The sequence below is a fragment of the Gastrolobium bilobum genome, unplaced genomic scaffold (genome assembly GCF_033153095.1).
Source record: "Gastrolobium bilobum isolate Gb01-03AN ecotype WA unplaced genomic scaffold, APGP_CSIRO_Gbil_v1 utg53731, whole genome shotgun sequence".
Lineage (NCBI taxonomy): Eukaryota > Viridiplantae > Streptophyta > Magnoliopsida > Fabales > Fabaceae > Gastrolobium > Gastrolobium bilobum.
The window spans coordinates 11,770-39,581 of record NW_026898923.1 but is presented as its reverse complement, the minus strand read 5'-3'; the positions used below and the strand labels follow the sequence as shown (position 1 = coordinate 39,581).

Genomic DNA, 27,812 nt, shown 5'->3' with positions numbered 1-27,812 from the left:
CTTTGTCCACGCTTCTATGGCCCTTATCAAGTAATAGAACGTATTGGGGAGACTGCTTACCACTTGCAATTGCCAGCGGGTTGCAAAGTGCGCCCTGTATTTCATGTTAGCCTCCTTAAGAAAGCCATCAAAGTAACAGCAACAGTGCAACCATTGCCTCCAGTATTCAATGAAAATTGGGAGCTGGAAGTGGTGCCTGAAGAATTGATGGATGTCAGACGTTCTCTTCAAGACACAATACAGGTTCTTATTAAATGGACTGGTCTGCTTGAGTTTGAAAATTCATGGGAAGAGTTTGAAGTCATAAAAAATCAATTTCCTCAATTCAACCTTGAGGACAAGGTTCTGAAAATGGGGGGGAGTATTGATGCAATCCAGCACAAGAGGTATAAAAGAGGTCAAGACAGACACGTATGGATCCGGACACAATCAGGCCCAAATAGACAAGAGGAAATTCCCACAATAACCCGTAACAGAATGGAGCAATGAGGTGGCATGAAGTTGGTTATATCTAGTGGGAAGAGAAGGGAAGAAGGTAGGCAGAAAAGTGTGACGTCTTTGGGAGAGCGTGGGACCTCTAAAAATTGTCTCACAACTATCTTGCATTCTGTTTAACATTTTCATTCTGTTTAGCATTTCTTACTCAGCTTGTAATTTTCTTTTCAGTGGGAATTGTTATTGTCGAGCTGTAATTTCTGATATGAATATGAATCAATGGAATATTCAGCTATAATTTCCTTTGAATCCTTTGCCAATTGTTGGATTATTTGTTAAGATCTGGATTATTTGTTAAGTCCGTAACAGAGTGCCCAAGGTTTTATAAACCCCACATTAGTTGCCCACTATGTAGTACTGATACTGACACGGGACAAGGGACACGACATTGACACGTTAGGACACATTTTGATATTAAATAATATTTTTAATTTTTGTAGTGTATATTATATTTAATATTTAATAATTTAACAAAAAAATGAAGCTAAACTTATAATAGTCATCAATTTTGCAAAAAAACATAAGATATCCCAAATATTTATATTAAACTCAATAAAATGATAATCGTAATCTAACGAATCTAATAGTTGCAACTAAAAACGCAGCACAACGCATCCTTTGAACCTTTTTTTGAGTCTCTACAACGCGTGTTGGAGTGTCGGAGAGTGTCGCACACGACACATTAGGGTTTTTGAAGTGTCGGTGCTTCATAGGTTGCACATACAACCAATGTGGGACTCCAAGTCCCATACCTTGCAAATGGGATCATAACAAAATGCCTCTCCATACACAGACCAATCCCAAGAGTTTTCTGTACAAAGGGTAAGACATATACCACAAGGTTCTGTAGGCTAGTGAACAAAACCATCTGTACGCATACAATAGCATGAAAATTATACATCTTGTACTTCACAAGTAGTTCATCCAAAAGGGTAAGTTCCTCCTGTTAAAGATGAATATGTAACACTGATATTATTCTGATAAAATCCTAATAAGCACTTTAAAGCATTCTAATGATTTAGAAGTAAAATCATGTCACATGACAAAGTTCAAATTAACGTGTTATAGACTGCCATCATCTGGCAGATTAGACACCAACATCTGACAGGGCAGCAATTTGGCATAATGTTGCTTTGATGCTCACAGGTCATTGCCAAATAAAAGTGGCATTCTTCTGCCAAACTGAATACAAAAAGTATTCTGAATACATATCTATTAAATTCATTCACTAATGCTAAGTATCAGCATTGTGTAACTTATTATGACAAAAAAATGATTAATTTAGAAAACAAAAGTATAAATCAAACAAATGAAAGAAAAGGATTACCTTTTGCTTTTCACCATCAAGCCAAGCAAATGTCAACCGCTTTCTCTTAAATGCATCCACAGCTGGAGCTAAGGATTGATTTTCAGATGATGCATCAACCTCGCTATGCTTAGACAAAGTTTCTTGGACCCTGCACATAGTCTACGGTGCTGAATTACAAAATCTGCCAAATTTGATGAATACATGCTTGTTTAAAAGACAAATATCTACCTCTAGAAAGTATAAGCAGTGAAAAATGATAACCAAAAAAAATGTACAACAAAAATTATAGCCAATTTCGTAAGATTATGCATCTATCCAGAAAACTAATCACTTATAACAAAAGGATGTGTAACATACACAAATTTTAACCTGCTTTGTCACATTTCAAAGAACTAAAAATCTAAATCTGGAGCCACAGATCTACTGTACTAGGAACCTGATCAAAACCCATATACCCCAAAAAATGGCAACACCGCAACAGTTATTGACTTTTGTAAGGAACCGAAATTAGCATAGTTCTTAATGTAGATGATGAATTAGCACCTACTTTGTGGAACATTTCATAGAAATTATGTCCAAAACAAAGACAAAATACATACTTCACGCATTTTGTTAAATTCCAGGCTCGGCCTTCCTACTGCAATAGCACAATACCAAATAATTGTATCATATCCAGCACGAGAATAGCCATGGGGATCACAGCCTAGCTCCATTGATGTCACACTCCTTAGCTGTGGAAGCTCTGGAAGGCAAAAGAGAGGAGAGAAGAAAATGCAGCAGATTAATTAGGGCTCAGAAAATATTTCATCCCATAAACTTCTGAATAATACAATAAGGACCTAACTTTCAAACAAAAATCCATAATTATAATGGAAAATATTACTCGCCTTTCACATAAGATAACTTATCTCATGTTCTCTCACTTCGATTTTCACACCCCACCTTTTTCTTTTTTTTTGTAATGGTGGAACCACCCATTTTCTCTCTACAACATAAGATAACTATCTTATGTGAAAGGAGACTAATAAAACCCAATTATAATGCCTTGAATAGAATAACATAATGTGTATCAGATGGAAAATAATTTACATAAACAAGGACATACCATATACAAACTCAAACGGTGATAGTAGAGTATCATGCATCTATTATTGATCAAAAGAGTTCACTAACACAGAGAGACTAAGAGAGCCCTTGAATGTTTGTATAAAGTGAACAGGAGTAGTCACTTAGTGGTTCGTAGTCATATGAAGTTCATAATGACATGATACCCCAAAGACACCTATAGTATGTCAACAGATTATGCATTTAGATGAGAAGTACAAAAATAAGTCAAAAGTCATTCCCTAAGAAATTAGGGTCCAATCAGTTTTTTCCTTCATTTCTTTTATGATGAACCAGATACCAAAATTGTCTACAATTTTAAGAATGTATCTTTCATGCAGGAATGGAGTATTATATTCTCTAAAAAACTCTAGTTTATTCCAATAAAATTGGAAATTAATAATAAGGGCAGGCTGTGCTATAAAGCTCCTACTATGTGTAGGGTCTAGAGAAGGGTCAAACCCATTATGTGGGTAAATAGTAGGCCGCCTTACCTTGCATTTGCAAGAGGCTGATCATACAAATCGAACATGTACCTCTGGGTCACATAACAATAACATCAACTGTTCTGGCAAGAACTATATTTGTCAACTCTCAAGAACTATTGAAGTTGATGCACTGCTCTGATACGCAAATTCTCCACTCATCCCAACCCTTTCACTCCAATATACCATTTATGAAATTCATGGCTGCATCTCTTCCTAACGCACCTTAGTCAAATTTATAGGTTATGACAATTTTGTTAATAAAATTTGTAAGTATCTGTTAGAAATAATATTAATTTATTATTAGAATAGTCTAGAATAGTCTAGATTGTGGGCTTGGCCCATTAGGTCATCCCATTAGGTCTTTTAGTCTCTATAAATAGAGAGCCTCCTTGTACAGACTCATATACTTGAATATACAATATATTTCAGATTCAATTTGGTATCAGAGCTCTCGATCTGAGGGCTCTGCTTCCGCATATATATCTTTCTCTTTCTTTTTACTGCCGTGCATCATACCGGCAACCATCCTTTCACACCTAACCCTTATTTAGTCACAAATTTCTTGTCCTCAACCTCGTATCATCAGAAAAAAGATCGTCAGCCTCCGTTCATCGCCGGAAACCGCCACAAAACCACCGTCCGCCACTGTTCACCGTCGTCAGACTGCTTTTCCGGCGACTTTTCCGACCAACCACCACGTGATCAGGAGAGGCTCAGGGAGGCGACCCTGTCTGTCCAAGCCGCGTGTTAATCGGAGCATCCACGCGCCGGTGGAAGTCTCCGGCGGCCGAGCCACTGTTCCGGCGCGTGAGCCACCGTCCGGCCACCGTTCCAGGCCGAACCACCACCATCTTGCTCGCCTCCTCACCCTCTTTCCAGATCTGGTCTCCGTTCGTTGTGGGTCCCATCCGTTTGAAAGATATCAGTGAAAAACCCGCTGTTTGGACACTTTTGTGCAACGTTTTTGCGCGATTTCTTGCTTTCTTGTAGTTCTTTGCTATTTTCTGGTCATCTCCTTTTATTTTGTGATGGAGGGCTCAAATAATGCGTCCAAAAACATGACTGGCATCATCTCCGGTACTACCCCATCTCCATTCTTTTCTCGGGCCAGTGATTCCAATTGGAACAGTGGACGCAGTCGCAGACGTGGCCGCAGACAGAGGCCTCGTTGCAATTATTGCCAGAATCTTGGGCATTTTGAAGAACGCTGCGATAGGAAGTACCCTCATTTGAAGCCACCGACTGCCAACTTTGCTCAAACTGATGTTACGCCACCTTCAACTGGATTAGTAACTCTTTCAAGTGTCGACTATGAGGCACTTCTCAAGAAGGTTTCTTCTCAGCATCCTACTCAAGACACTGGTAATCATGTTGCTTGTTTTTATCAATCATCTCTTGGACCCTGGATAATAGACTCAGGTGCTACTCACCATCTTTGTGGTAATAAAGATCTCTTCACTTCACTTTTTTATTCTAATAACCTACCCCCTGTCACTCTTGCTGATGGCACTAAGGCTCCTGCTCGTGGAATTGGGGAAGCCAACCCAACTCCCCTTTTAACTTTGAGTTCTGTTTATTATATACCTGGCATTCCTTTTAATTTAATCTCTGTTAGCCAGTTGATTCATTCTCATTCATGTACTATTACCTTCTCTAAACAATCCTTTTCTATGCAGGATTCGGGTACGGGGAAGACGATTGGAGCAGGCGTTGAGTCACGAGGTCTCTACTATCTGATTGCACCACCTTCTCCAGTAGCCTGTTCTCTCACAGAGTCTCCTGAGCTAATTCACAGCCGTCTGGGTCATCCAAACCTCTCCAAGCTTCAGCATATGGTTCCCTTTTTATCCAATCTTAAGTCTTTAAACTGTCATTCTTGTCAGCAAGGAAAACACACTCGCTCCTCCTTTGCTAATAGAGTCAATAAAAGAGCTGATGCTCCTTTTTCTATCGTTCATTCTGATATTTGGGGTCCGAGTCGAACAACGTCTGTTTTGGGTTTTCAGTATTTTGTCACCTTTATTGATGATTTCTCCCGTTGCACTTGGGTTTATTTAATGAAAAATCGTTCTGAGTTATTTTCAATTTATCAAAAGTTTTGTGCAGAAATAAAAACTCAATTTGGTGCTTCTATTCAAATCTTGCGCAGTGATAATGCAAAAGAGTATGTGTCTCTTGAATTTTCTAAATTTCTGGATACACAAGGGACGATACACCAGACTACCTGTCCCCACACTCCACAACAAAATGGAGTCGCTGAACGTAAAAATAGACATCTAGTTGAAACTGCACGTACCCTTCTCATTCATATGAACATCCCACTCCGTTTTTGGGCAGATGCTATTATCACCTCATGTTTCCTTATCAACCGCATGCCCTCTTCTGTGCTAAATAATGATGTTCCCCACAGTATTTTGTTTTCCGGAGCACCTTCTTATCCTCTGCCTTTACATATTTTTGGCTGTACTTGTTTTGTTCATGATCTTACTCCAGGTAAAGACAAGTTGACATCTAAGGCCTTCAAATGTATTTTCCTTGGGTATACACGTTTTCAAAAAGGGTATCGTTGCTATTCTCCTGATCTCAAGCGTTATATCGTTTCTGCTGATGTCACTTTCCTTGATCAGCAGCCTTTTCACTCTACTCCGTCTCCAGTGTCCCAAGTTGATCAGGTCCTTCATGTTCCTTTTCTTGATTTGTCTTTACCAGCTGCAGGTGACCCTATTCCAGAGGAGCAACCAATTACCTCCATACCTGCAGATCGTCCTTTCCTCACATACCAGCGTCGTCAGCCTGCACCTCCTCCGACTTTGCCTCTTGATGACTCATCGCCCCTTCCCGTCGGCTCTTCTCCTCCGGATCCTCCATCAGAGACTCCTCCCATTGCCCTTCGGAAAGGTATTCGAATTACTCGAAATCTTCATCCCCTTTATTCTTTCTTGAGTTATGACAGACTTTCTTCACAACATTTTACTTTTGTTTCTAGTCTCTCTTCTGTTTCCATCCCTAAAACCACAGGTGAAGCACTATCTCATCCAGGGTGGCGCCAGGCGATGCTTGATGAAATGCAGGCACTTCACTCCAATGGCACTTGGGATCTTGTTCGTGCTCCTCCCGGGAAGTCTGTTGTTGGTTGTCGATGGGTGTTCACAGTTAAAGTTGGTCCTGATGGCACTGTTGATCGCCTTAAAGCTCGCTTAGTGGCCAAGGGATACACACAGATCTTTGGTCTTGATTATGGGGATACCTTTTCTCCTGTTGCTAAGATGGCTTCTGTTCGCCTGTTTCTTGCCCTTGCCGCCATTCATCACTGGCCCCTTCTCCAACTTGATATTAAGAATGCTTTTCTACATGGTGACTTGCAGGAGGAAGTTTATATGGAGCAACCACCAGGTTTTGTTGCTCAGGGGGAGAGTTCTGGAATGATATGTAAACTTCGGAAATCTTTATATGGCCTGAAGCAATCTCCTCGGGCCTGGTTTAGCCGTTTTAGTTCAGTTGTTGAATCCTTTGGATTAATCAGAAGCAAAGCCGATCATTCTGTCTTTTACCGGCATAACTCTTCTGGCCAGTGCGTTTATCTCCTGGTCTATGTTGATGACATTATCATTACAGGCAGTGATCAGACCAGGATTGATCAGTTGAAAGAGCATTTATTCAATCAATTTCAGACCAAAGATCTTGGCAGACTTCGATATTTCTTAGGGATCGAAGTTGCACAGTCTAGGCGGGGCATTTCCATCTGTCAGAGGAAGTATGCACTGGATATCCTAGATGAGACTGACATGTTAGGTTGTAAACCTATTGATACACCTATGGACCCCAATGTTAAGTTATTACCAGGACAGGGGGAGCCACTGCCAGATCCTAGTCGCTACCGCCGACTAGTTGGAAAATTGAATTATCTTACTGTGACAAGGCCAGATATCTCCTTCGCAGTGAGTGTTGCAAGTCAATTTCTTGATTCTCCTTGTGACTCCCATTGGGATGCAGTTATTAGAATTCTCCGATATATTAAAAAGGCGCCAGGAAGAGGTTTATTATATACAAATAAAGGGAGTTCAGAGATCTCTAGTTATTCAGATGCTGACTGGGCAGGTTCTCCTTCAGATAGACGATCCACCTCAGGGTATTGTGTTCTCTTCGGAGGAAATTTGATCTCTTGGAAGAGTAAGAAGCAAACTGTGGTCGCCAGATCCAGTGCGGAGGCAGAATATCGGGCAATGGCAAATGCAACCTGTGAGCTCATCTGGCTGAGTCAATTGCTGAAGGAACTCCATCTCTGTGAACAAAGGCCTATGAAGCTCATTTGTGACAACCAAGCCGCTTTGCATATATCCTCTAACCCAGTCTTTCATGAGAGGACCAAGCATATAGAAATTGACTGTCATTTTGTTAGAGAAAAGATCCAGTCAAGGGAGATCGAGACAGCATTTGTCAATTCCAATGATCAACTTGCGGATGTATTCACTAAAGCTCTTAGAGGTCCCCGAATAGATCATATTTGTAACAAGCTGGGAGCTTTTGATATATACGCACCAGCTTGAGGGGGAGTGTTAGAAATAATATTAATTTATTATTAGAATAGTCTAGAATAGTCTAGATTGTGGGCTTGGCCCATTAGGTCTTTTAGTCTCTATAAATAGAGAGCCTCCTTGTACAGACTCATATACTTGAATATACAATATATTTCAGATTCAATTGTATCAAAATCACTGGGCAATCCAAACAATAAATCTGTATCTACCTTGCTCTTTATTATTTTCCATCATATTCAAAAAAATTGAATTGTTAACTGAACCTGCAGCACACAATGCACAGATAGATAGTCAGTTAAATTAAGAGCAAAAGTATATATTCAAATGGTTCTCAAACAATATGAAAAAGAAGCAGACCATGGTGCACAACAGGTTGGACACCTGGGTCTTTAAGAAATACTATAGCAGGTGCAGATTCCACCCCAAATCTGACAATAAAAAACAAATAAAACAAAATCAATTCATACCAGGTCAAGCAATGAGTCAATAAGGTGGTGAATATTATAAAATAATTTCATAGCACCATCTTCTTTACATGGAAAAAGTAACATGTAGAATGATGTTTCCCCGATTTAGATTTTGTGAAAATTGCCACTTACCCTCCCCACCAATAGGAAGATTCCTCTTCCCGCCAGAGAATGAATGCAAATGAAGCATAAGCCCAATAGTCTTTAGCTACTTGTCGTATAAATGGAGCAGCACGCTCCCCAGTTTTTGAGAAAAAGATGACCTTTACCTATAAGCCATGGTCCACAAAAAGTAAACCCTAATTAAAACAGATAAATTCAAATATTGTTATACAGAATCAAAGAGCATGTAAACGAGGTTAAGACAACCGTGAGTGTTTCATGGAATGTTTTTGATAATAAACATTCACCTTTACATTACCAAAAGAGAATAAATTATCGGAATATGAGATATTGGCAGCATAGACCAGCTGATTGCCTCAGACTAAAAGATGAAAAGAAAACTCGCTAAGGAGACATTCAGTACACAGATTAGGCATCTAAAACGCCTAAGATTGAGGTGTCTGTGTAAGATTGCTTATAATGTAGAATTGCAATGTTTGGTATGGCATCTTATATGCCTAAACTTGTGTAGTATTCTTACCAAAAAACATAAGTTTTTTTAACGTAGTAATAACAAACACTGAATGGTTGTTTAATAACAATAGTTAACAATTAACTATAAAAAAATTATATTAATTTTTCAAGTAATTAATTATGCAACTTATTTTTTTGAATATAAATTAATGAAATGATAAAAACATTAAGGATATATAGGTATTTATGAAAAGGAAAAATTATGTTGAAACTACATGGATTTAGGCAGTAAAGGAGGAATAGAAAGGAAAGAGATACTCAGAATAATAAAACTATATTGATAATGATGTTTATGTGTTCTTTGATCCTAATTAAATAAGGAAGCAAATCATGTAACATAAGGAAGTATAAAAACAAATCTCTAGAAGGGAGTCAATCAAAGGAAAGAAGCTGGAATGACAATCCAGGGGTTTTTGGTCCGAAAAGGCATCGCCGGCAGCGGGCTGTGGCCAGTAAATAGTCAGAGGGTGCCGGACATTTCTGAGCAGATCTGGACTGCTACTGGGAACTGGGTACGAGGCTGGACTGTTTAAAGGTTTAGGGTTTCCCATGGCTGGATAACTCAAGCTCTTGATAAGAGATTTTTGTGAATGGCTTGAGAATTCCTCACAGCTCCATCCATTTCTATATAAGATTTACACTCACTAATACTATGGAAAATACAAATCAGTACCTACTTAATTACAAAATATATACAATCACCTAAATATGGCATCTACTTCCTTAATTAGAAAATACAATTCAATAGAAGCAAAGAACCTTCCTAGTCTTGCTGCACTTCCTCCAAGACCTTACGCCTGCAGTCCATCCTTCTTCCGTCACCACCTGGACTAGCATTGAATCTTCCTCGTGTTCCTCTCAATGCAATCCAGTATTCTGCTCCTAACAGTAGTGGCCTTCCAATTACTCCACCTTCCAATTCCTCGACCCAGACCACCTACCATTCCCATGATTCCTTCTTCTATTCGTCCAGCCCCCCTCCTCCGATGCCAATGACTTCGGGACAGCAGTCAATTATAACTGGTCTACCACCCCCAATGACTCAATCAATTCCTATGAATAGCCAAGGAATTCCCATTCCTCCAAACACCAGAATCTCAATTAACTCCCCATTTCCCTGACGTTTTGTTCCTCTATTCCACCATGGTGAAACATATGATGCACCCGCAGCCTTTGCCCCATGCAGTGCCACCATAGAAAAAGGAGAGGCACATCTTTTGTTTTTCAGGTTGAGCACAATTTTAATTCGTACATGTGAAATTGGCAATTTTTACGTTGTTGGCTATGAATTGGAAAGTGTTTGGGCCAGTTATTTTGTAATTCCATAGAATTGTCATTTGGAATTATGATTCTGATTCTAAAAGGGCTTCCAAATATAAACATTAGAATTAATAGGCCAAAATCCAACTCTAACCTCCAACTCCATGCTCCATTCCAGATGCCAAACAGGCACTTACAGAACAATTAATAAGACAAATCGTTAATGTGTTCGATAATTATAAATATTTTCGCTATGAATTCCCAAATAGCAATTCTCCCCAAAAAAATTGGCCACCAAACTTAAATAAGACATTTGAACTTTAATCAACAAAAATGTATAACAAGAAGAATATATAAGAAGATAAACAGCGGAGAATTTAAAAAAAAAACAGTATTTGTGTTAAGAAAATCACGGAAGAAAACAGCAGAAAGGAACATATGGCAATAATAAGAGAGCAATGAAATTGTACCTTATGATGGCTACTTTTTCCAAAAAAATTTGGCACCTGAAATTTTATAAATAGAGTCCCAAATACCTTCCAATCAGTAACCATAGAAACTCAAACACAGTAAACAAATTTAAATGCCAAAAGCAAATCAAGTAAATACAACAAAAGATAACTAAATAAAAGTTAGCTGTCAAATTCATTGGATATCACATGAACAACCTGTACAACTACTGCAAGAAGACTCTCACATAGAATTGAATTATATATTAAAAGAAAATCATTTTCATTTAGTTAATAGAATTACTTGAATATAAATAATATGTTGTATATAAAATTGATAGAAAGCGTTACAATATATAGAGACCCTAATGGGCTTAAGTGAGAAGCCCAGACCTAATCCAAATCCTAAATAGCAAAAGAATATTTACAAATTAAAAAACAATCTATACTCTATACATATTATATTTCCTATTCTAACACTCCTCTCAAGCTAGTGCGTATATATTGTGAGCACCAAGCTTGTTACAAATGTATTCAACTCGAGGACCTCTAAGAGCTTTAGTGAAGACATCCGCGAGTTGATCATTGGAGTTGACAAAAGCTGCTTTGATTTCTCCTGACTGAATATTTTCTCGAATGAAGTGACAATCAATCTCTATATGTTTGGTTCTCTCATGAAATACAGGATTAGAGAATATATGTAGTGCAGCTTGATTGTCATAAATAAGTGTCATGGGTTGCTTCTGTTCACAAAGAGGAAACTCCTGAATCAACTGCTTTAACCAGATTAGCTCACAGGTAGCAATTGTCATTGCACGATACTCAGCTTCTGCACTAGATCGAGCAACAACAGGTTGTTTCTTTCTCTTCCAAGAAATTAAGTTTCCTCCAAAGAAGACACAATAGCCTGAAGTAGAGCATCTGTCTGAGGGTGATCCTGCCCAATCAGCACCTGAATAACCACAAATTTATGTATTTCCTTTATCGGAATACAACAAACCTTTTCATGGTGCTCCTTTGATGTATCGAAAGATCCTCACAGCATCATCCCAATGAGAATCACAAAAGGAGTCAAGAAACTGACTAGCCGTACTACAACAAAAGAAATGACCAGCCTAGTCACAGTAAGATAATTGAGTTTCCCAATCAACCTCCGATAACGACCAGGATCAGATAATGGCTCTCCCTGTCCAGGAAATAATTTGATAGTGGGATCCATGGGTGTATCAACTGGTTTACATCCCAACATACCAGTCTCTTCTAGGATATTTAAGGCATATTTTCTTTGACAGATAGAAATGCCTTGTCTAGAGTATACCACCTAAATTCCTAAAAAGTAACGCAGCTTCTCAAGATCCTTTGTTTGGAATTGACTGAACAAATACTGTTTTAACTAACGAATTCCAGCTTGATCACTTCCAGAGAGAATGATGTCATCAACATATACTAACAAATAGATGCACTTATCAGGAGATATGATCCTATATAATACAAAATGGTCAACTTTGCTGCGGATTAAGCCAAAAGCCTGAACAGCAGAACTGAAGCGACTGAACCATGCCCGAGGAGACTGCTTGAGACAATATAAGGATTTACGAAGTCGGCACACCTTCCCAGACTCCCCCTGAGCAACAAAGCCAGGTGGTTGCTCCATGTAAACTTCTTCTTGTAAATCACCATCAAGAAAAGCATTTTTGATGTAAAGTTGAAGGAATGGCCAGTGACGAACAGCAGCAAGAGCAAGAAACATGCGAACGGATGCCATCTTAACGACCGGAGAGAATGTGTCACTATAGTCAAGGCCGAAGATTTGAGTAAAACCTTTTGCAACTAAGCGCGCCTTGAGACAATCAACATGGCCATCAGGTCCAACTTTGACAGTAAAGACCCAGCGACAACCAACAATAGACTTCTCTGGAGGAGCAGGAACAAGATCCCAAGTGCCACTGGAATGAAGCACAATCATCTCATCGAGCATCGCTTGGCGCCACCCAGGATGGGAAAGTGCTTCACCTGTGGTCTTAGGAATAGAAACAGAAGAAAGACTATAAAACAAAAGTGAAATGAGGAGTAGAAAGACGGTCATAGCTCTAAAAAGTATAAAGAGGATAAGTGTTACGAGTAGTACGCATACCTTTTCTTTGGGCAATGGGAAGAGCCTCAGGTGAAGGAGCCGGAGGGGAAGAATCAACAAGAGAGGGCGATGAGTCAGCCGGAGTTGAGTCAACGGGAGGCACAGTTTTACAACGCTGATAGATGAGAAATGGATGGTCCTCGGATATAGAAGCAATACATCGCTCATCTGAAATAGAGTTACTTGTAACTGGTAAAGACAAGTCAAGAAAAGGAACAGGAAGAACACCTGTGACAATTGAGATGGGATAGAATGAAAGAGTTGTTGATCAAGAAAAGTGACATCAACAGAAACAAAATAATGCTCAAGATCAGGAGAATACCAACGATAACCCTTTTGAAGACGAGAATAACCAAGAAAAATACACTTAAAGGCTTTGGATGTTAACTTGTCCTTACCAGGAGTGAGATCATAAACAAAACAGGTACAACCAAAGACATATGGGGATAGAGGATAGAGAGGAGCATCAGGAAGCAACAAGTTATATAGAATGTCATTATTAAGCACAGATGAAGGCATGCGATTGATGAGAAAACAAGAGGCAAAGACTGCATTGGCCCAAAAGTGAAGAGGAACATGCATGTGAATAAGAAGAGTCCGTGCAGTTTCAATGAGATGTCTATTTTTACGTTCGGCTACTCCATTTTGTTGTGGAGTGTGAGGACAAGTAGTTTGATGTAAAGTACCCTGTGTGGCTATGAAATTAGAAAAATCAATAGAAACATATTCCTTAGCATTATCACTACGTAAAATATGAATAGAAGCACCAAATGGAGTATGAATCTCGACAGAAAATTTTTGATAAATAGAGAATAACTCAGAATGGCTTTTCATTCAACAAATCCAGGTACAACGTGAAAAATCATCAATAAAAGTAACAAAATATCGAAACCCTAAAAGAGACACGCTACGACTTGGACCCCAAATATCTGAATGAATAATTGAAAAAGGAGCATCAGCTCGTTTATTGACTTGATTGGCGAAGGAGGAGCGTATGTGCTTCCCTTGCTGACATGACTGACAATCTAAAGTATGAAGGCCGGATAAAAGAGGAACCATCTTCTGCAGTTTTGAAAGACTAGGATGACCGAGGCGACTGTGGATGAGTTGTGGAGAGAACAAGCAACTGAAGGACGAGGCACAACCAGGTAGAACAGTCCCCATGACTCACGGCCCACTCCAAACGTCTTCCCCGTACCCGGATACTGCACAGAAACAGAATGGTTTGAGAAGGTAACAATGCAAGTGAGAGAGTTGATCATTTATAAGGGATGTCAGGAATGTAATAGACAGATGTTAAGATCAAACAAGAGGTTGGAAAAACTTGTCTAATCCCATGAACAGGGAATTTAATGCCATCAGCAAGAGCGAAAGAGGGTAAATGATCAGAATAAGTATGAGATGTAAAGCGTTCCTTATTACCACGGGTGATCAGTAGCACCCGAGTCAAATATCCAAGGACCAAGTAATGTATAATGAGAAACACAAGCAACAGGATTACCAGTTTCTGAAGCAGAAGGGTGAAACTCAGGAGAAGCCTTCCTGAGAAGGGTCTGGAGTGCTGCATAGTCTTCAGAAGAGAGAGATTGTACCAGTTGAAACAGTATCTGGCTGAGCTATATTAGCAGCATGAGAGGGTCGCAGGTGAGGATACTTTGTGTAACAACGCTCCTCATAATGACCAAGTTGCTGACAATAATGACAACGAGGTTACGTTCGCCCTGACCACGTCCTCTCTGGCCTCTACCACTACCACCTCCATTGTTCCTGCAAAGGTCAGTAATGGAATCAACAACAGAAGATGATGCAAGAGCAGATTTCTTATTGAGGTTCAGAAGGCACTGATATGTCATTGATAAATCAGAATCCCCACAAGTCAAGATAGTATCACGAACATTATAATATTCTTCGGGAAGACCAGAAAGTGTGGCAACCATAAAGAGACACTCCACCTGTTTCCTATACGCAGAAGCATCAATAGGGTAGCACTGATATGTCATTGATAAATCAGGATCCCCACAAGTCAAGATAGTATCACGAACATTATAATATTCTTCGGGAAGACCAGAAAGTGTGGCAACCATAAAGAGCCACTCCACTTATTTCCTATACGCAGAAGCATCAGTAGGGTAGGGCAACATATCCAAATATGCTTGCATCAAAGATCGACTTTTGCCAACATATGTCTCCATCTGAGTGTCAGATGATTTGCACAAATCCATAAACTGAGACATGATAGAATAGAGTTGCTGAACATCATTAGTGTATAGGTGTTTTGCTTCCTCCCACACTTCATTGCATGCTTGAAAAGAATAGAAAATATCCAAAATGATTGGATTAATAGACTGCCAAAGGATACTCAGAAGCTGGTTGTCAATCCTTTCCCAATCAAATTTTTCTTCCATAGAAATATCAGTAGATTTAGCTTTGAGATGTTGCCCATGTCCCTGTCCAAAGAACCAGACTCGAACAGAGGTGGCCCATTTCTTGAAATTAACAGAACCCTTCAGTTTGGAGGAGGTAATAGGCCCAACATTGGTGGAGATGATACTTGAGGAACTTTTGGTAGGACGAGGAGGAGAATTGATCTCCGATTGAATAGGAGAAGATTCTGCCATTAAAATAAATCACAAAGGACATATCCAAGTGAATAGAAACTAACCTGGTCGTCAATAAAGAAGAAGCACACACAAAAAGTGAGACCCACGAAGAACCAACCACAGATCTGGAAAGAGGAGGAGAGGGCGAGCTTGTCTGTCCTGGAACGGCCAGAAAAGGACGCTGTAACAGTGCACACGCACCGATGGAAGATGGCGCGTGAGCACCACGCTCAGAGGAAACAGACGGCGCGTGAGGGAGTGTGGAGGATGCGACGGTGGTGGGTCTTCCACATAACAGGTCACCGGAGAGAGGAGGAGCAGATCGCAGGTGTCCCGACTCAAAACGTCGCCGGAAAAGTTCTCCGGTGACGGGAACAGTGAATGACGGTGGTTCTGACAGGTACGGAAATCAATCTGAAAGGGCTCACAGCTTAGATCACTTGCCGGAAGGACACACGGCAAAGAAAAAGAGAAAACCTAAGCAGTGGGCTTAGGTTTTAAAGCAAGAACGAGGTCTTAAGCGAAAGCAAGGGTCCCCAGAACAAAAGAGCTCTGGTACCAATTTGAATATAAAATAATATGTTGTATATAAAACTGATACAAAGAGTTACAATATATAGAGACCCTAATGGGCTTAAGTGAGAAGCCCAGACATAATCCAAATCCTAAATAGGAAAAGAATATTTACAAATAAGAAAGCAATCTATACAAATCTATACATATTATATTTCCTATTCTAACAGAATTGAATTATATATTAAAAGAACATTATTTTCATTTTGTTAAAAACAGTTTCCTTAAAATCATAACAAAATATTGATCAGGATTTGATTAAATAGTTACTTCCATAAGCTAAAAACTAAAACCAGAATTATTAATGTGTTTGGTCATCACTTTCTTTTTTGGTAATCAGTTATCAAACCCATTTATGCATTGTCGCAAATCTTTACATAGCTAGTCCCAAGCCTGGATAAAAGAGAATGTTGTGTTAGGCGGACAACAGCCACATAAAACTTTGTCAAGTCTTCATGACACAGACAGACGATGTGATTGTGTTAATGCTGAGTCATTACCTGTAAGTATCGCGCTGTATAGCTCGAATAGTAGAGTGCCAAATTTGTGAGAGCCACTGCATTGGCGCCCGGATGTAGTGAAAAGTAGACAAGAACCACATTTTCCTGAACAGATGTGGGTAAAGAAGCTAGATCACACAAGAGTAGGATTCTCTTTGAAACTGGGAATACTGGCACACTCATGGGTAAACTTTGGAAATTGTTGACATCGTGATTAGGAGGATTAGTTTTATGTGCATACGAGAAACTAAGTGGGTTGGAGATAAGGCTAAGGAATCAAACACTTCAGGTTTTAAACTTTGGTACACAAAAAAGGTAAGATCTAGAAATGGGTTGGGCATAATAGAAGATAGATTTTGGAAGAATAATGTTGTTGACGTTAGAAGAGTCGGCAATAGGATTATAGCATCAACGTTTGTAGTGGAAAAAGATACTTTAAATAATTATTAGTGTGTAACGGTGTATGCAACCCAAGCAGAGGTATAGAAGAGCAACAAAAGATAAAATTTTGGGAGGATTTAGAAGGTTTAGTTCAGGAAATACCACTAGGAGAAAAGATCTTTCTAGGAGGGGATAAATAGGACATTGTTGGTGATCAATTCCTTATTTTTAGCCTGATTTCTAGGAACAGACAGGTTCCTGATTTTTGGGAAATGACAGAATCTTCTGATTCTGTCTCTAATATACAGCTAGGTGTAGTTATTAGCTCCCATGTTTTAGGGATTCCCTTCTGTGTTTTAAGGAAAAAATTTCCTCTCTTAATTATCTAGGCCTAGATTAGTGTGCAGCCTTTACTGTAAAACCTTCACCCTTCCTATTTATGCTGCCATCTTGTAATCAACAGAATAAGGAAAATACAATGTTTTATTTATGGTAACAAAGAACGATTTGAGCCATGGTTGACTACAAACTCCATCCCTGCTTTATCCATGGCAAACGAACAGGAGAGTAGAAAATGAAAGTTGGTACCCTGATCGGAGATTGGTAGCACTGCCATAATGAACCCAATTGAAGGCCCTGTTATACCTATCATTTGCCATAAACAGAATGGCCAGAACTTTATCCAATGGGCCAGATCATTCAATATTTCTCCCAAGAAAGAGAAAGGAAGAGTACATCAACAGTAATGCGAAACAAATGGAGAAAGATAATCCCAACAACCACAAATGGAGACTTGAGAACAGTCTGGTGATGTCATGGCTGCTGAACACAATGACCAATGAGATCAAATAAAACTTCTTGTATTACAGCAGTGCTAAAGAGATACAGAACGTAGCCAAGGAGACTAATTCAAACGTGGATAACACCTAAGCAATCTTTAAAATCAAGAGTCTGCTTCATGACCTACAGCAAGGGGATTCCACTGTCACTCAATATTTCAACACCCTTACTCGATATTGACAACAGCTTGACATTTACAAAGAGGTCAAAAAGAAGTGCCCTGAAAGACAGCAAGCAATACAGAAATTTTATGGAAAAAGACAGGATCTAGAAGTTCCTCCTTGGACTTAATAATAACCTTGAGGAAGTGTACATGGGAGGATTCTTGCAACCAACTCACTACCAAAGATTCTAGAAGTATTTTGAGGCAAAAAGAGAAGATAGTAGGAGGAAAATTATGTTAGGAAGCTCAAACACATTGCCTTACTCCGGAAACTCAGCCATGGCAGCTAAAGGACAGCCCATCCCTTTGCATCAATTGAAACATAGCCTAAGTAAAACTGTTTAAAAGGATTTCAATCTAAATGTCTAAGTGAAGACCGATTCCACACACTTGAGCTAGTAAAACAATTATTTTGTTTCTTTTTAAAAATGAGTCAGTAGATCAATTTTTACAGTATAGAAAGGAGATCCAACATAGAGAATCTGTTCTACCCTTGGAATTAACAGGAGAAAATCTGACGTGAGCTTATTATTAAGTGTGTTTATATTAGCTTATTTATGTTTGAAATATCTTATAATCAAAAACTGCCCAAGAGAACTTTCGAAAACAAAAGGCTATTATTTCCCCCCAAATATAATCAAAACCAAGCATGCTGTAAGAGCAAAAGATAGAAAAGCCATTGAACTTTGATACAAACCCTTTGAGGGTATACTATAGAAAGCGTCGCAGGGAATCATTTGCAGTACGTGACTTAGCATTGGAAAGGAATATTCTGGAAAAAAGGTTGTTAGAAGATAATTCTGTTAGAGGAGAGAGGGAGAGGGGGTCTGTTGGTGAGGTGGCACAGGAAAGAGGGGGGAATGCTAGAAGGGAGAGCAGGCTGGAATTGGAATCAAACCTGGGAGAGATCAGTACCTCTCAAAAGTACTGAACCCACCTCATTGATATTCTGTAATTAGTCTAGCAGAGCTACTGTTTCTGTTAATTTCCTTTGGTTTGTATTTAGTCATTTTGTACTTTGCAATTCTGTACCTTTTCTTTTGAATCTATCAGAAAATCCAGTTTACTGGGCCAAAAAGTGTGTTTTGTCCTTTCTTTTATTCATTTCTAATTCCAGTCTTAACAAATTTCTTTCTAGAATGTTTCAAATAAGAAACTTCAATCTCCTTGATACCGCTCAAATCCTAAAGTAAGTGTGTTTGGATTAACTTATTGTGTTTAGAAAAGCTTAAAATCAAAATGCCAAAGAGAGAACTTTTGGCCCAAAAGCAATTTTTGTATGAAAATTAAGTAAAACCAAATATGTGCTTACTTCAACTTACAAAAACAGTGCTCTATATATAAAGAGCTAAGCAATTTAGGCTAGGTTTATGAAACAAAACATTCAGCTTGTTCCGTATAGATTCAAGAATAAAAATACAAAACTAACAAAATTAAATAATAAAAAAATTAGGGGGAGACAAGGAAACATAATCAAGCTTGTTCATACCCAATTTTATACTATAGTAATTCCTCAACCATGATCACAACAGATGTTCACTTATTCAAGGAATTTCCTTACATCACCTAAATGCTACAGGAAAAAAAAAATACCACGCATATTTATATAAAAGAGAATGATCCATTAGAGTTTAGGCAAATTACCAGTGACTCCTTTGAGTAGTAGTTAATCTGAGGTAAAGCCAATATGCTTGTTGCAAACCAATTTGTAACCTTGTCAACGGTAAGATCACCATCCCAATTTGTAACATTATCAACGGTAAGCTCACCATCAAACCTAACAGGGAGATAAATCATGTATAATAACTCCATGCAGTAGAATATGACTCATGCAAGTATCCTAAGCACATGATTTACAAAATTGTAATTGCCTGTCTTCAAATAAAACCCCGGTCTTATAATGAAACTCACCTACTAAAACATTTTGCAGCACGACATCCGGGAGGAATGGCAACGAGAGATGGAATTCCTGGACAAATTTTTTCAATACGTTAAGACAAGCCACACAATCCTTTTCTCCTATAATTTGAAAATCATCTACCATATAAGACGCAAAACATGTATTTGTAAATCAAGTAAAATTACAGGAAATTCCAAAAACTTCACACTTCTCACATAATGCATTTCCAGTAACACTGCTCAGAGGAACATATATGTACTCGGAGATGGCCCCATGTTGGTGGGTGTGGGTTTACATGCCCCAACTCACTCAAAAAAAACTACTATTATATATAAACTTCCCCCACCCCTACATTTTGACAAAATTTGACCCCAATAAAAGGTTGATCATTTAAATTCAACAAATCCGAATTTTCACGTTCACCACTTCCAAATTCCCTATTCCACTTCTAAAAATCTTCTCAGCCACAAACAGCAAGAACCCAATTTGCAGCGCCTAAATCCTCAATCTCAGCTCCTGGGTGATGGATGGTAGTAGCATTGGATAGTGAACAGTGGCCAAGGATTTCTTCTCTCAATCTTGCTGAAACCATTCTGGGCAGTGGGCATTGAGTACCACAGCCTGGTAAGCATCACCATTCTGAATTTAGTGCATATATATTGGTTTACAATGGATAAATTAGTGGCTTTGTGGACTTGTAGCAGTGTAACAGTATCTTCCATATTGTTGCTTGCTGAAATTATGGGTTATTTTAACTTTTGAAGATTGCTAAAATTGTGAAAAGGTAGCAAGTAGCCACCGAGTTTTGTTGCCTCGGATTTTAACATTTTATCTTATGTTCTCATTATTAATTAATTGTCTTTGCAGTGCCAAAATTTCTATGTATCATGAACTGAATTTAGTGTGCTTAGTTTGTTGAAGTTTGGTGTGTTTGAGCAGTAATGGAGTGAAATTCGTTGTATTTTATGGAAATTCAATTATGAAATTGTGTTTTTATATACTGGCTTTGTCCCCACAAATCATAATTTCTGGGTCTTTCACTGCTTTCTGTTCAAAGTTAAACTATTCTTTCAAGTTGGTTATAAGGCAAATTTTGTCTTGAATTTATCTTTAGTCAGCATACAAGGAAACCATCAATTACTTCGCTCTAAGGAAAATGCAGGACAAATGCAGTTTTATCAAAATTATATGAAGACAAATGCAGTTAATAAATTTGCTCTAAGGAAATTCTATAGAGTCTATAATACAAGTATAAATTGACACAAAACATATTCAGAATTAACAGCACATCCGCAACTAGTCTGATTTAGGTAAAACAGATACAATCTTTGATTCTTTACAATGAATTTACAACTGTAAATTCTGTAAAGAATGCTCCTTATATCAGGCGTTCATACTAGTGTGTTGTATTTACATATATAACAGGAGTGTCAAACAAAACAACTATTTAAACCTGGGCAATAGATGTTCTGACGCAGATGCTGTAAGATAAACAGAAACAAAAGGCAGAAAACAGAAAATTGACTGCATTGAGTACATACCATTTCTGAAGAAAGGTTTTCCTGTTGATCTTTTATCAGCAAGGTATATGGCGAGCTCCATCTCACCGAGTTCCACCATTCCAATATTTGCAACAGAATCCAATAAAGAAGCTAAAAACAGAGAAATTAATCAGAATAATCTTATCCTTAAATTGGTGACCAACATAACAAAGTGCATGGATATCAACTAGAATGAGTCCATGTAATAATTAAATTAAAAGAATAACACAACAATATAATCTTTTAAATGAAAGGAAAATTGCCCAAGAAAAAGAGAGAGAGAGAGACTAATGCCCAGCCTTTCATTAACTACAAGCTTTATCCCCTTATTATGACACAAACTTTCATGTTTCTCATATTACCTTTCAGCTACTTTTTAAGGGAATTTTCTTTCCCTGGTTTTACAATCAAGAAAATTAAATGCTATTAAGTATTAGATAGAAACTGATAACATTATCTCCATATTCCACAGCAATATATCACATGCATAGAGATTTTTTTTATGCCAGGAGTTCATGTTCAAATAACATACCAATCTTCTTCCAGGACTTGGAGAACTGAGAACAATGTCTGCTCCCTGATGAATACAACTGAAACAAATACATTCAGTATGTATATCAAGTCAGAAATTTTTAAAGAATAAATTAGGTATAGATTATGGAATAAGGCAGAAATGGTGATAGAGTCTTTACATGAAAGATCAATCAAATCTATCTTTTGAGAGACAACACAAAACCAAAAAGAGAACTCGGTGAAAACTAATGAATGTCTTCCAGATTTACAAGTATGACCATACATAATTCATAGTTTTGGAATCCTCAGACAACATGATGGGAAACAAATCATTTACAAAAACATATACGTAGTGTTTGACATGCAGACCAAATAGAATTGAACTTCGGTTGTATTTTGTTCTCTTTTGTTACACCCTTTCAGTGGAACCAAAATGTACCATTTTTTAATCCCATGTCCTGTTCTGTTCTATTTTAAAATGTAACAAACATAAAACAAACAAATATGTTATGTTCCATCTCGTTCTAACACACATAGTTACAGTCTCACAAATGCATTACAAAATATAAAATGCATCTGGTGGAAATTTCACCTGGTTTCCCCCATTTTATGTTTGAAGCAGTGTAGTAAAAGAATACTTATCAATCTCGGATAACATCATGTAGCAGCCGACCCAGACACGCTATAGCGCATAGTGGTATAGTTGCTACATGAAGTCCACAAAAATGCTATACAGTGGCCAGAACAGGTGAACAAAGGCCGTGACTGGAACAGAGGAACAACGTACTAAACAGAGGCAGTAGCTAGAACAGAGGAACAAACTGCAAACTCAGGAGCCGAATACGGAACCACATGGCGGACGGCTTGCCAAGCCAGCGAGTGGTGTGAGCATGCCGAAATAGAAGAGAGAGAGAGAGAGAGAGAGAGAGAGAGAGAGGGAAGTGAGTCGGTGAGATGAGAGAGTGGTGAGTCTTCCAAACAAGAGAGCTCCATAGGGTTTTGTGAGAAGAAGGTTGTAACAGTAACATACACAAGAAAAAAAGGGGTTGAAAGTTTGATTTTACCCTTATATTGCTGCAGGGACCAAGGTTGTCCGGTTCGAGATCTTACTTAAGATCGGAAGGCCGAAGGGCTAACAAGATCGTAAATTGTGGTATCAACACGGATCGTAAGATTTTACATTCCTAATTTTAATTATTAAAAATAATATTTATGCATACAAAATCAGAGCCAAACAAAAAGATAAAATTCAAAATTCACAAAAAGCCAATAAACCGTAAACAGAGATAAAATTTAATCAAAGAAGCCTAAATAATTTCAGTCTTCATAAGAAAAAAAGTCAGGGATGAGACACTATATTAATATTTTCATAATTGTGGAAATGGTGGGATCGCACAATCCAACCGATTTTACGATCTTCCACTACAATCCTACTCCTGTCCAAACCTCCTTGTCGCTTTTAGACAAAAGATCGTACAGATGGCGTTTTAACAACAATGGCGGGGACACTGAACATACATGGTTAAAGAGGTGTTTTACCTTGCTTTCGAAGTAGCAGTAGCCTACGATTTTGGCTGCAATAGCTACACCAAACCATAGCATAGCAGTTTCGGCATAGCAGAAGGTGACTTTAAGGTCCATAACAATTGGTGCTTTCATTGAGAGTTGAAACCACGGAAAGGGCTACCTATAGGCTGGATTAAGGTGTCATACCTCCGAAAGGGGTATTGTACTAAATCCTGATATAGATAAGTGAAGCCGCCAAAAAGGAAAGGGCTACCACCGGGTCAGTGTCGATAGAGTGAAAACCGCCGTGGACGTCAACCCCTAAAGGGAATGGCAATGTTACGAATCTCACATTGGTTGTATAGGAAACTAATGTGGGGTTTATAAGGCCTTTGACACTCCCACCCTTTGAGCTAATTTTTGGGATGGTGACCTCAAGGTTCGTAACAGATTGCAATCTATCTTATTTTATAACTTTTTAAGTTTAAAAAAATTATTAGCATCTATAATCCTTCATGTTGTTAGAAATTAGAATAATGAACAGAATGCTAACAATAATTCTAATATCCCTAAAATAAATAACATCTTCTGGTTGAACAAATTATTGATATCCTACCTCGATTAAAATGATAAAAAAGCTGCATTCTGGAAGCAACAGCAAATAACATTTACCTTATTTGTAATTATGAAAACAATATGTTTACGTGGAATATTTAGTTTCTTTTTCTATAAAAAAGAAGAAGATACTGAACTAGGATTATAATTCAAATATCTAATCTATAAACAAGCAATATAATTCAATGGGTGGCCTCAAGTGACCAAAACTAAGAAACCAATACTTAAGGCACCAAGAAATATCAAAAGAAAAGTGCAAAACTTAACAGTCAACTCAATTTCACAAACTTAAATTTTCATTCAATTAAATACAATTCAAATGGAAAAAGAAAAAATAGTTTCATGCAGTTGTTAAGGAGATTATTAGTGCTAATGGAATATTAGTTCAGTTATATTATACAAAACATGAAATAATAATAACTCATTATAATGAAAGAAAATTGGACCGTGATTGCATTAATTACAATATACCAGCATATTCTACACTGAATGTACCTGAATTAGCCATGGCTTTGCATCTGGAAATATAGACTGGAAGTCACTTGCAGAAATGACTTTAGAAGAATGATCTATAGAGTCTGAGAGGTAAAAAAATTTATTCATGCATCATTAAAAGAACTTCCATGTCAAATCCTTTGAAAAACTTCAACACAAAATTCCTATCAATTATGATGAATGTCTTAACTAACCAGAAGAAGGGGCATGTAGTAAAGGGAAGTCCAATTGTGAAATATGTTTCCCGGCATAATGCTTGCTGGCACTCTCAACAATATGCTACCATCAGAAAATCATATCATTTAATTGAAAAACATTTGAGATGACAGTAAATCAACGATACAAGAAACACTCATGGAACAGATCTTACAAAACAGACATGAGTTTTAATGGAAGCAAAAAAAATACTCACAAGTTGTTCATCAATGCCAAATATGTCATAGTCTCTTTTCCACAAAGGATTTGTCAGCAACTCATACGCATATCGAATCTGTAAACCATGCTCTCAAAGAAAATTACAACAAAACCATACTAAATCCACAATACTTGTGTCATAACGGACAGCCATCAAATAAAGAACACAGTAATACCAAAATACAAGTAAGATCACTACAGTCCCCTCCCATGAATGCAATTCCACCCCTCTATAACATGTTTGAGTACTTATAATATCCAAAATAGTTTCAGCATATCAATTTCAGAGGAGTTACATTGCAAGCAGGGTTCAACCTGCATGCAGGAAGAAAAACTGGATGGTTTTTTACTTTGACCACAAAATTTTAAGTTACAATAAGATATCCACTTCTCATATAGTATTTGCAACAACTTTTTAAGGCAGGTGCAGTTCACAATGTCAATATCTCTGATTTTAGCAGATCCGTTGCTTTACAAGCATGATGATGGGATTAATATACATATGAAAAGATCTCTTTATCAATTTCAAATTAAAATCAAATCTCAATCTTTATCGCAAGAGCATAATATAAGGAGAATACGGGCGAGAGACTACTAATAAGTATGAGAAGGATTGCTCCAGAGGTCGAAAACAGGGGAGAAGGCATTGAATCCTCATCTCTTCAATCATCACTCATCCAATAAGGGCAGAAGAGACACTATCAAGACTGGGGCATTGAAAAGATCTCTTTATAGGCATAACAATGTTCAAATGAATTCAACAGTCTCCAGTTTATAAGCAATAAAGTATAATATATTGAATAAGAATCAAACTGGTCCTAAGCAAATAAATTGAATCTCAAAACCAACAAAATAAACTTAAACTAGATTAAGACAAAGCTGCAGCCAAGATGAATGGTCCTGATCAGAGTGTTTGAGCCATATTTAATAGATCCTCATTTCACATGACCACATAGCTGTTCCTCTTCCAATACTATTTTAGGAATTATCCAGAATTAATCTAAACATATATTCCTTATTGTAAAGAACCTTGGGATACACCACCCCAAAAGCTAGCTCAAAGGGTGGGAGTGCCCAAGGTCTTATAAACTCCGCATTCGTTACTCATACAACCAATGTGGGACTATATATCTCAATAGTATGAGTAACGAATGTGGAGTTTATAAGACCTTGGGCACTCCCACCCTTTGAGCTAGCTTTTGGGGTGGTGTATCCCAAGGTTCTTTACACTTATCATGCAATAAGTAAATGATCTTTCAAAACTAACCTTTAAAAACTCATTAATATCAGAAACTTCCACAGCCGAATTCCTGAAAGACCATGTAACTAGTGTCATAAGATCATTAATTAGCATGCTGATAAAATGTCAAAAGGATGTCACACAAAAGTTTTTACACATTCAGAACAAACTATTACTGGTCAAAATATTCAACAATCTACATAATAAACAAAAATCAATGTTCTTCATTTAAATTATTTAACTAAAAGAATCTTAATTCCCCTGTTATAGCCATTAAACACCTTTACGTAGTATATAAAACCTAATTAACAGCAATCTAATCTCACCTACCCATCTAAGGTAACTTGAATAAAAAAGAAACTCGAAATAAAAAAATATAATTAAAAAAAAAAAAGCTACAGTACTCATGCTAAGTACAGTGAGCACCGAGCATTATAGAAACAATGCCACAACTCATACCAAACATTTAACTACCATCAACCCCTTTGTCCCTACCCCATTAATACTGCTTAAGACTAAATGTTCCAAATCATTCAAGCAGTGAATAAGGATATCCGTTACACACTTGCGCCGTACAATAACAAGATTACACAGCTAACACTTTCAAATGCCAAAAAAATAAAAATAAAAATGACAACAATAACATCATTTGTTGACAGATCCAAAGAGATATAACTTAATTACCATTTAGATTCAAGCTTGTCGTAAGCATCCTTCACTTTTTCAACAGAACTATACCTCTCAATTTGCAGAACTGCAACCACCAGAAACAAAGACAAGAAAAATTATTTCACACACACACACACACAAATAAAAAGAAAGAAGCATAAAGAATAAAGGAGTCACCATCGTAATGGGAAGGAGGGAATGAATTGGGAATAAGAACGAGTTGGTAGAACATGGCTCCGGCGAAGAGAATAAGAGGAAGCGCGTAGGCTCTGATGGTGGAAGCCGTTGAGGCTAAGGGTGAGGGAACCCTAGCCATTGTAATGAAAGCAGAAACAGAAACAAATGGTGATTGCAATTTAGGGATTGCGTGGATTTTGTAAAATAGATTCACTACGTTGGTGGCTATATATACGGAGCAATCATGGTGATGGTAGCAGTAGTGAGTGTAGTAGTACCAACGCGACAAACATCTTCGGAGTGTTTAAGGTGGAAGCTGTACTTCTACTCATGTACGGCTCCTCTCATTTTTTGCCTTTATGAGTTCTCTCTATCACTTCATGAACTTCAAAAGTTAGAACATAATAATAATAACATGATATTCTTACTATCAAAATTTTTTACTACTAATTTACTACCTATCTAATTACCATTGAATTAAAGAGAAAAAATGTTAAAAAATTTTTGAAAAAAGAGAAAATGTTGATTCAATGGTGATTAGATAAGTAGTAAGTTGGTAGTAAAAAATTCTGGTAGTAAGAATATTTCTCCTTATAATAATAATAATAATAATAGGGTAAAGGATTTCTCTCGTCACCGGAGATAAAATTATCTCCAGTGAGCTCAAAACGACGTCGTTATGGTGGAAATCGATGTGTTTTTATAATTATAATATATTGCAGGGTTATATTAGTCTTTGTCATTATAATTTTTTAATCTTATAACCCAAAACGACGTCGTTTTGAGCTCATTGGAGATAACTTTA

General features: G+C 37.7%; 1 protein-coding gene across 2 annotated transcripts in view; it reads right to left on the bottom strand.

Moving 5' to 3' along the window:
- Window positions 1–27,366, bottom strand: part of LOC133285601 (uncharacterized) — a 34,930-nt gene extending 7,564 nt beyond the window's left edge. For both annotated transcript variants that reach the window (XM_061482855.1, XM_061482856.1), the window contains exons 1-16: window positions 27,008–27,366; window positions 26,846–26,915; window positions 26,189–26,231; window positions 24,920–24,997; window positions 24,702–24,786; window positions 24,508–24,590; window positions 21,911–21,968; window positions 21,379–21,489; window positions 19,849–19,906; window positions 19,582–19,714; window positions 10,768–10,803; window positions 8,534–8,670; window positions 8,292–8,362; window positions 8,144–8,197; window positions 2,404–2,546; window positions 1,823–1,963 (exon numbers count right to left, since the gene is read on the bottom strand). In XM_061482855.1, the coding sequence (XP_061338839.1) occupies window positions 1,823–1,963; window positions 2,404–2,546; window positions 8,144–8,197; window positions 8,292–8,362; window positions 8,534–8,670; window positions 10,768–10,803; window positions 19,582–19,714; window positions 19,849–19,906; window positions 21,379–21,489; window positions 21,911–21,968; window positions 24,508–24,590; window positions 24,702–24,786; window positions 24,920–24,997; window positions 26,189–26,231; window positions 26,846–26,915; window positions 27,008–27,146 (1,440 nt within the window). In that variant the 5' untranslated portion in view covers window positions 27,147–27,366. The remainder of the gene's footprint in view (window positions 1–1,822; window positions 1,964–2,403; window positions 2,547–8,143; window positions 8,198–8,291; window positions 8,363–8,533; window positions 8,671–10,767; window positions 10,804–19,581; window positions 19,715–19,848; window positions 19,907–21,378; window positions 21,490–21,910; window positions 21,969–24,507; window positions 24,591–24,701; window positions 24,787–24,919; window positions 24,998–26,188; window positions 26,232–26,845; window positions 26,916–27,007) is intronic.
- Between the last annotated feature and the right edge of the window lie 446 nt (window positions 27,367–27,812).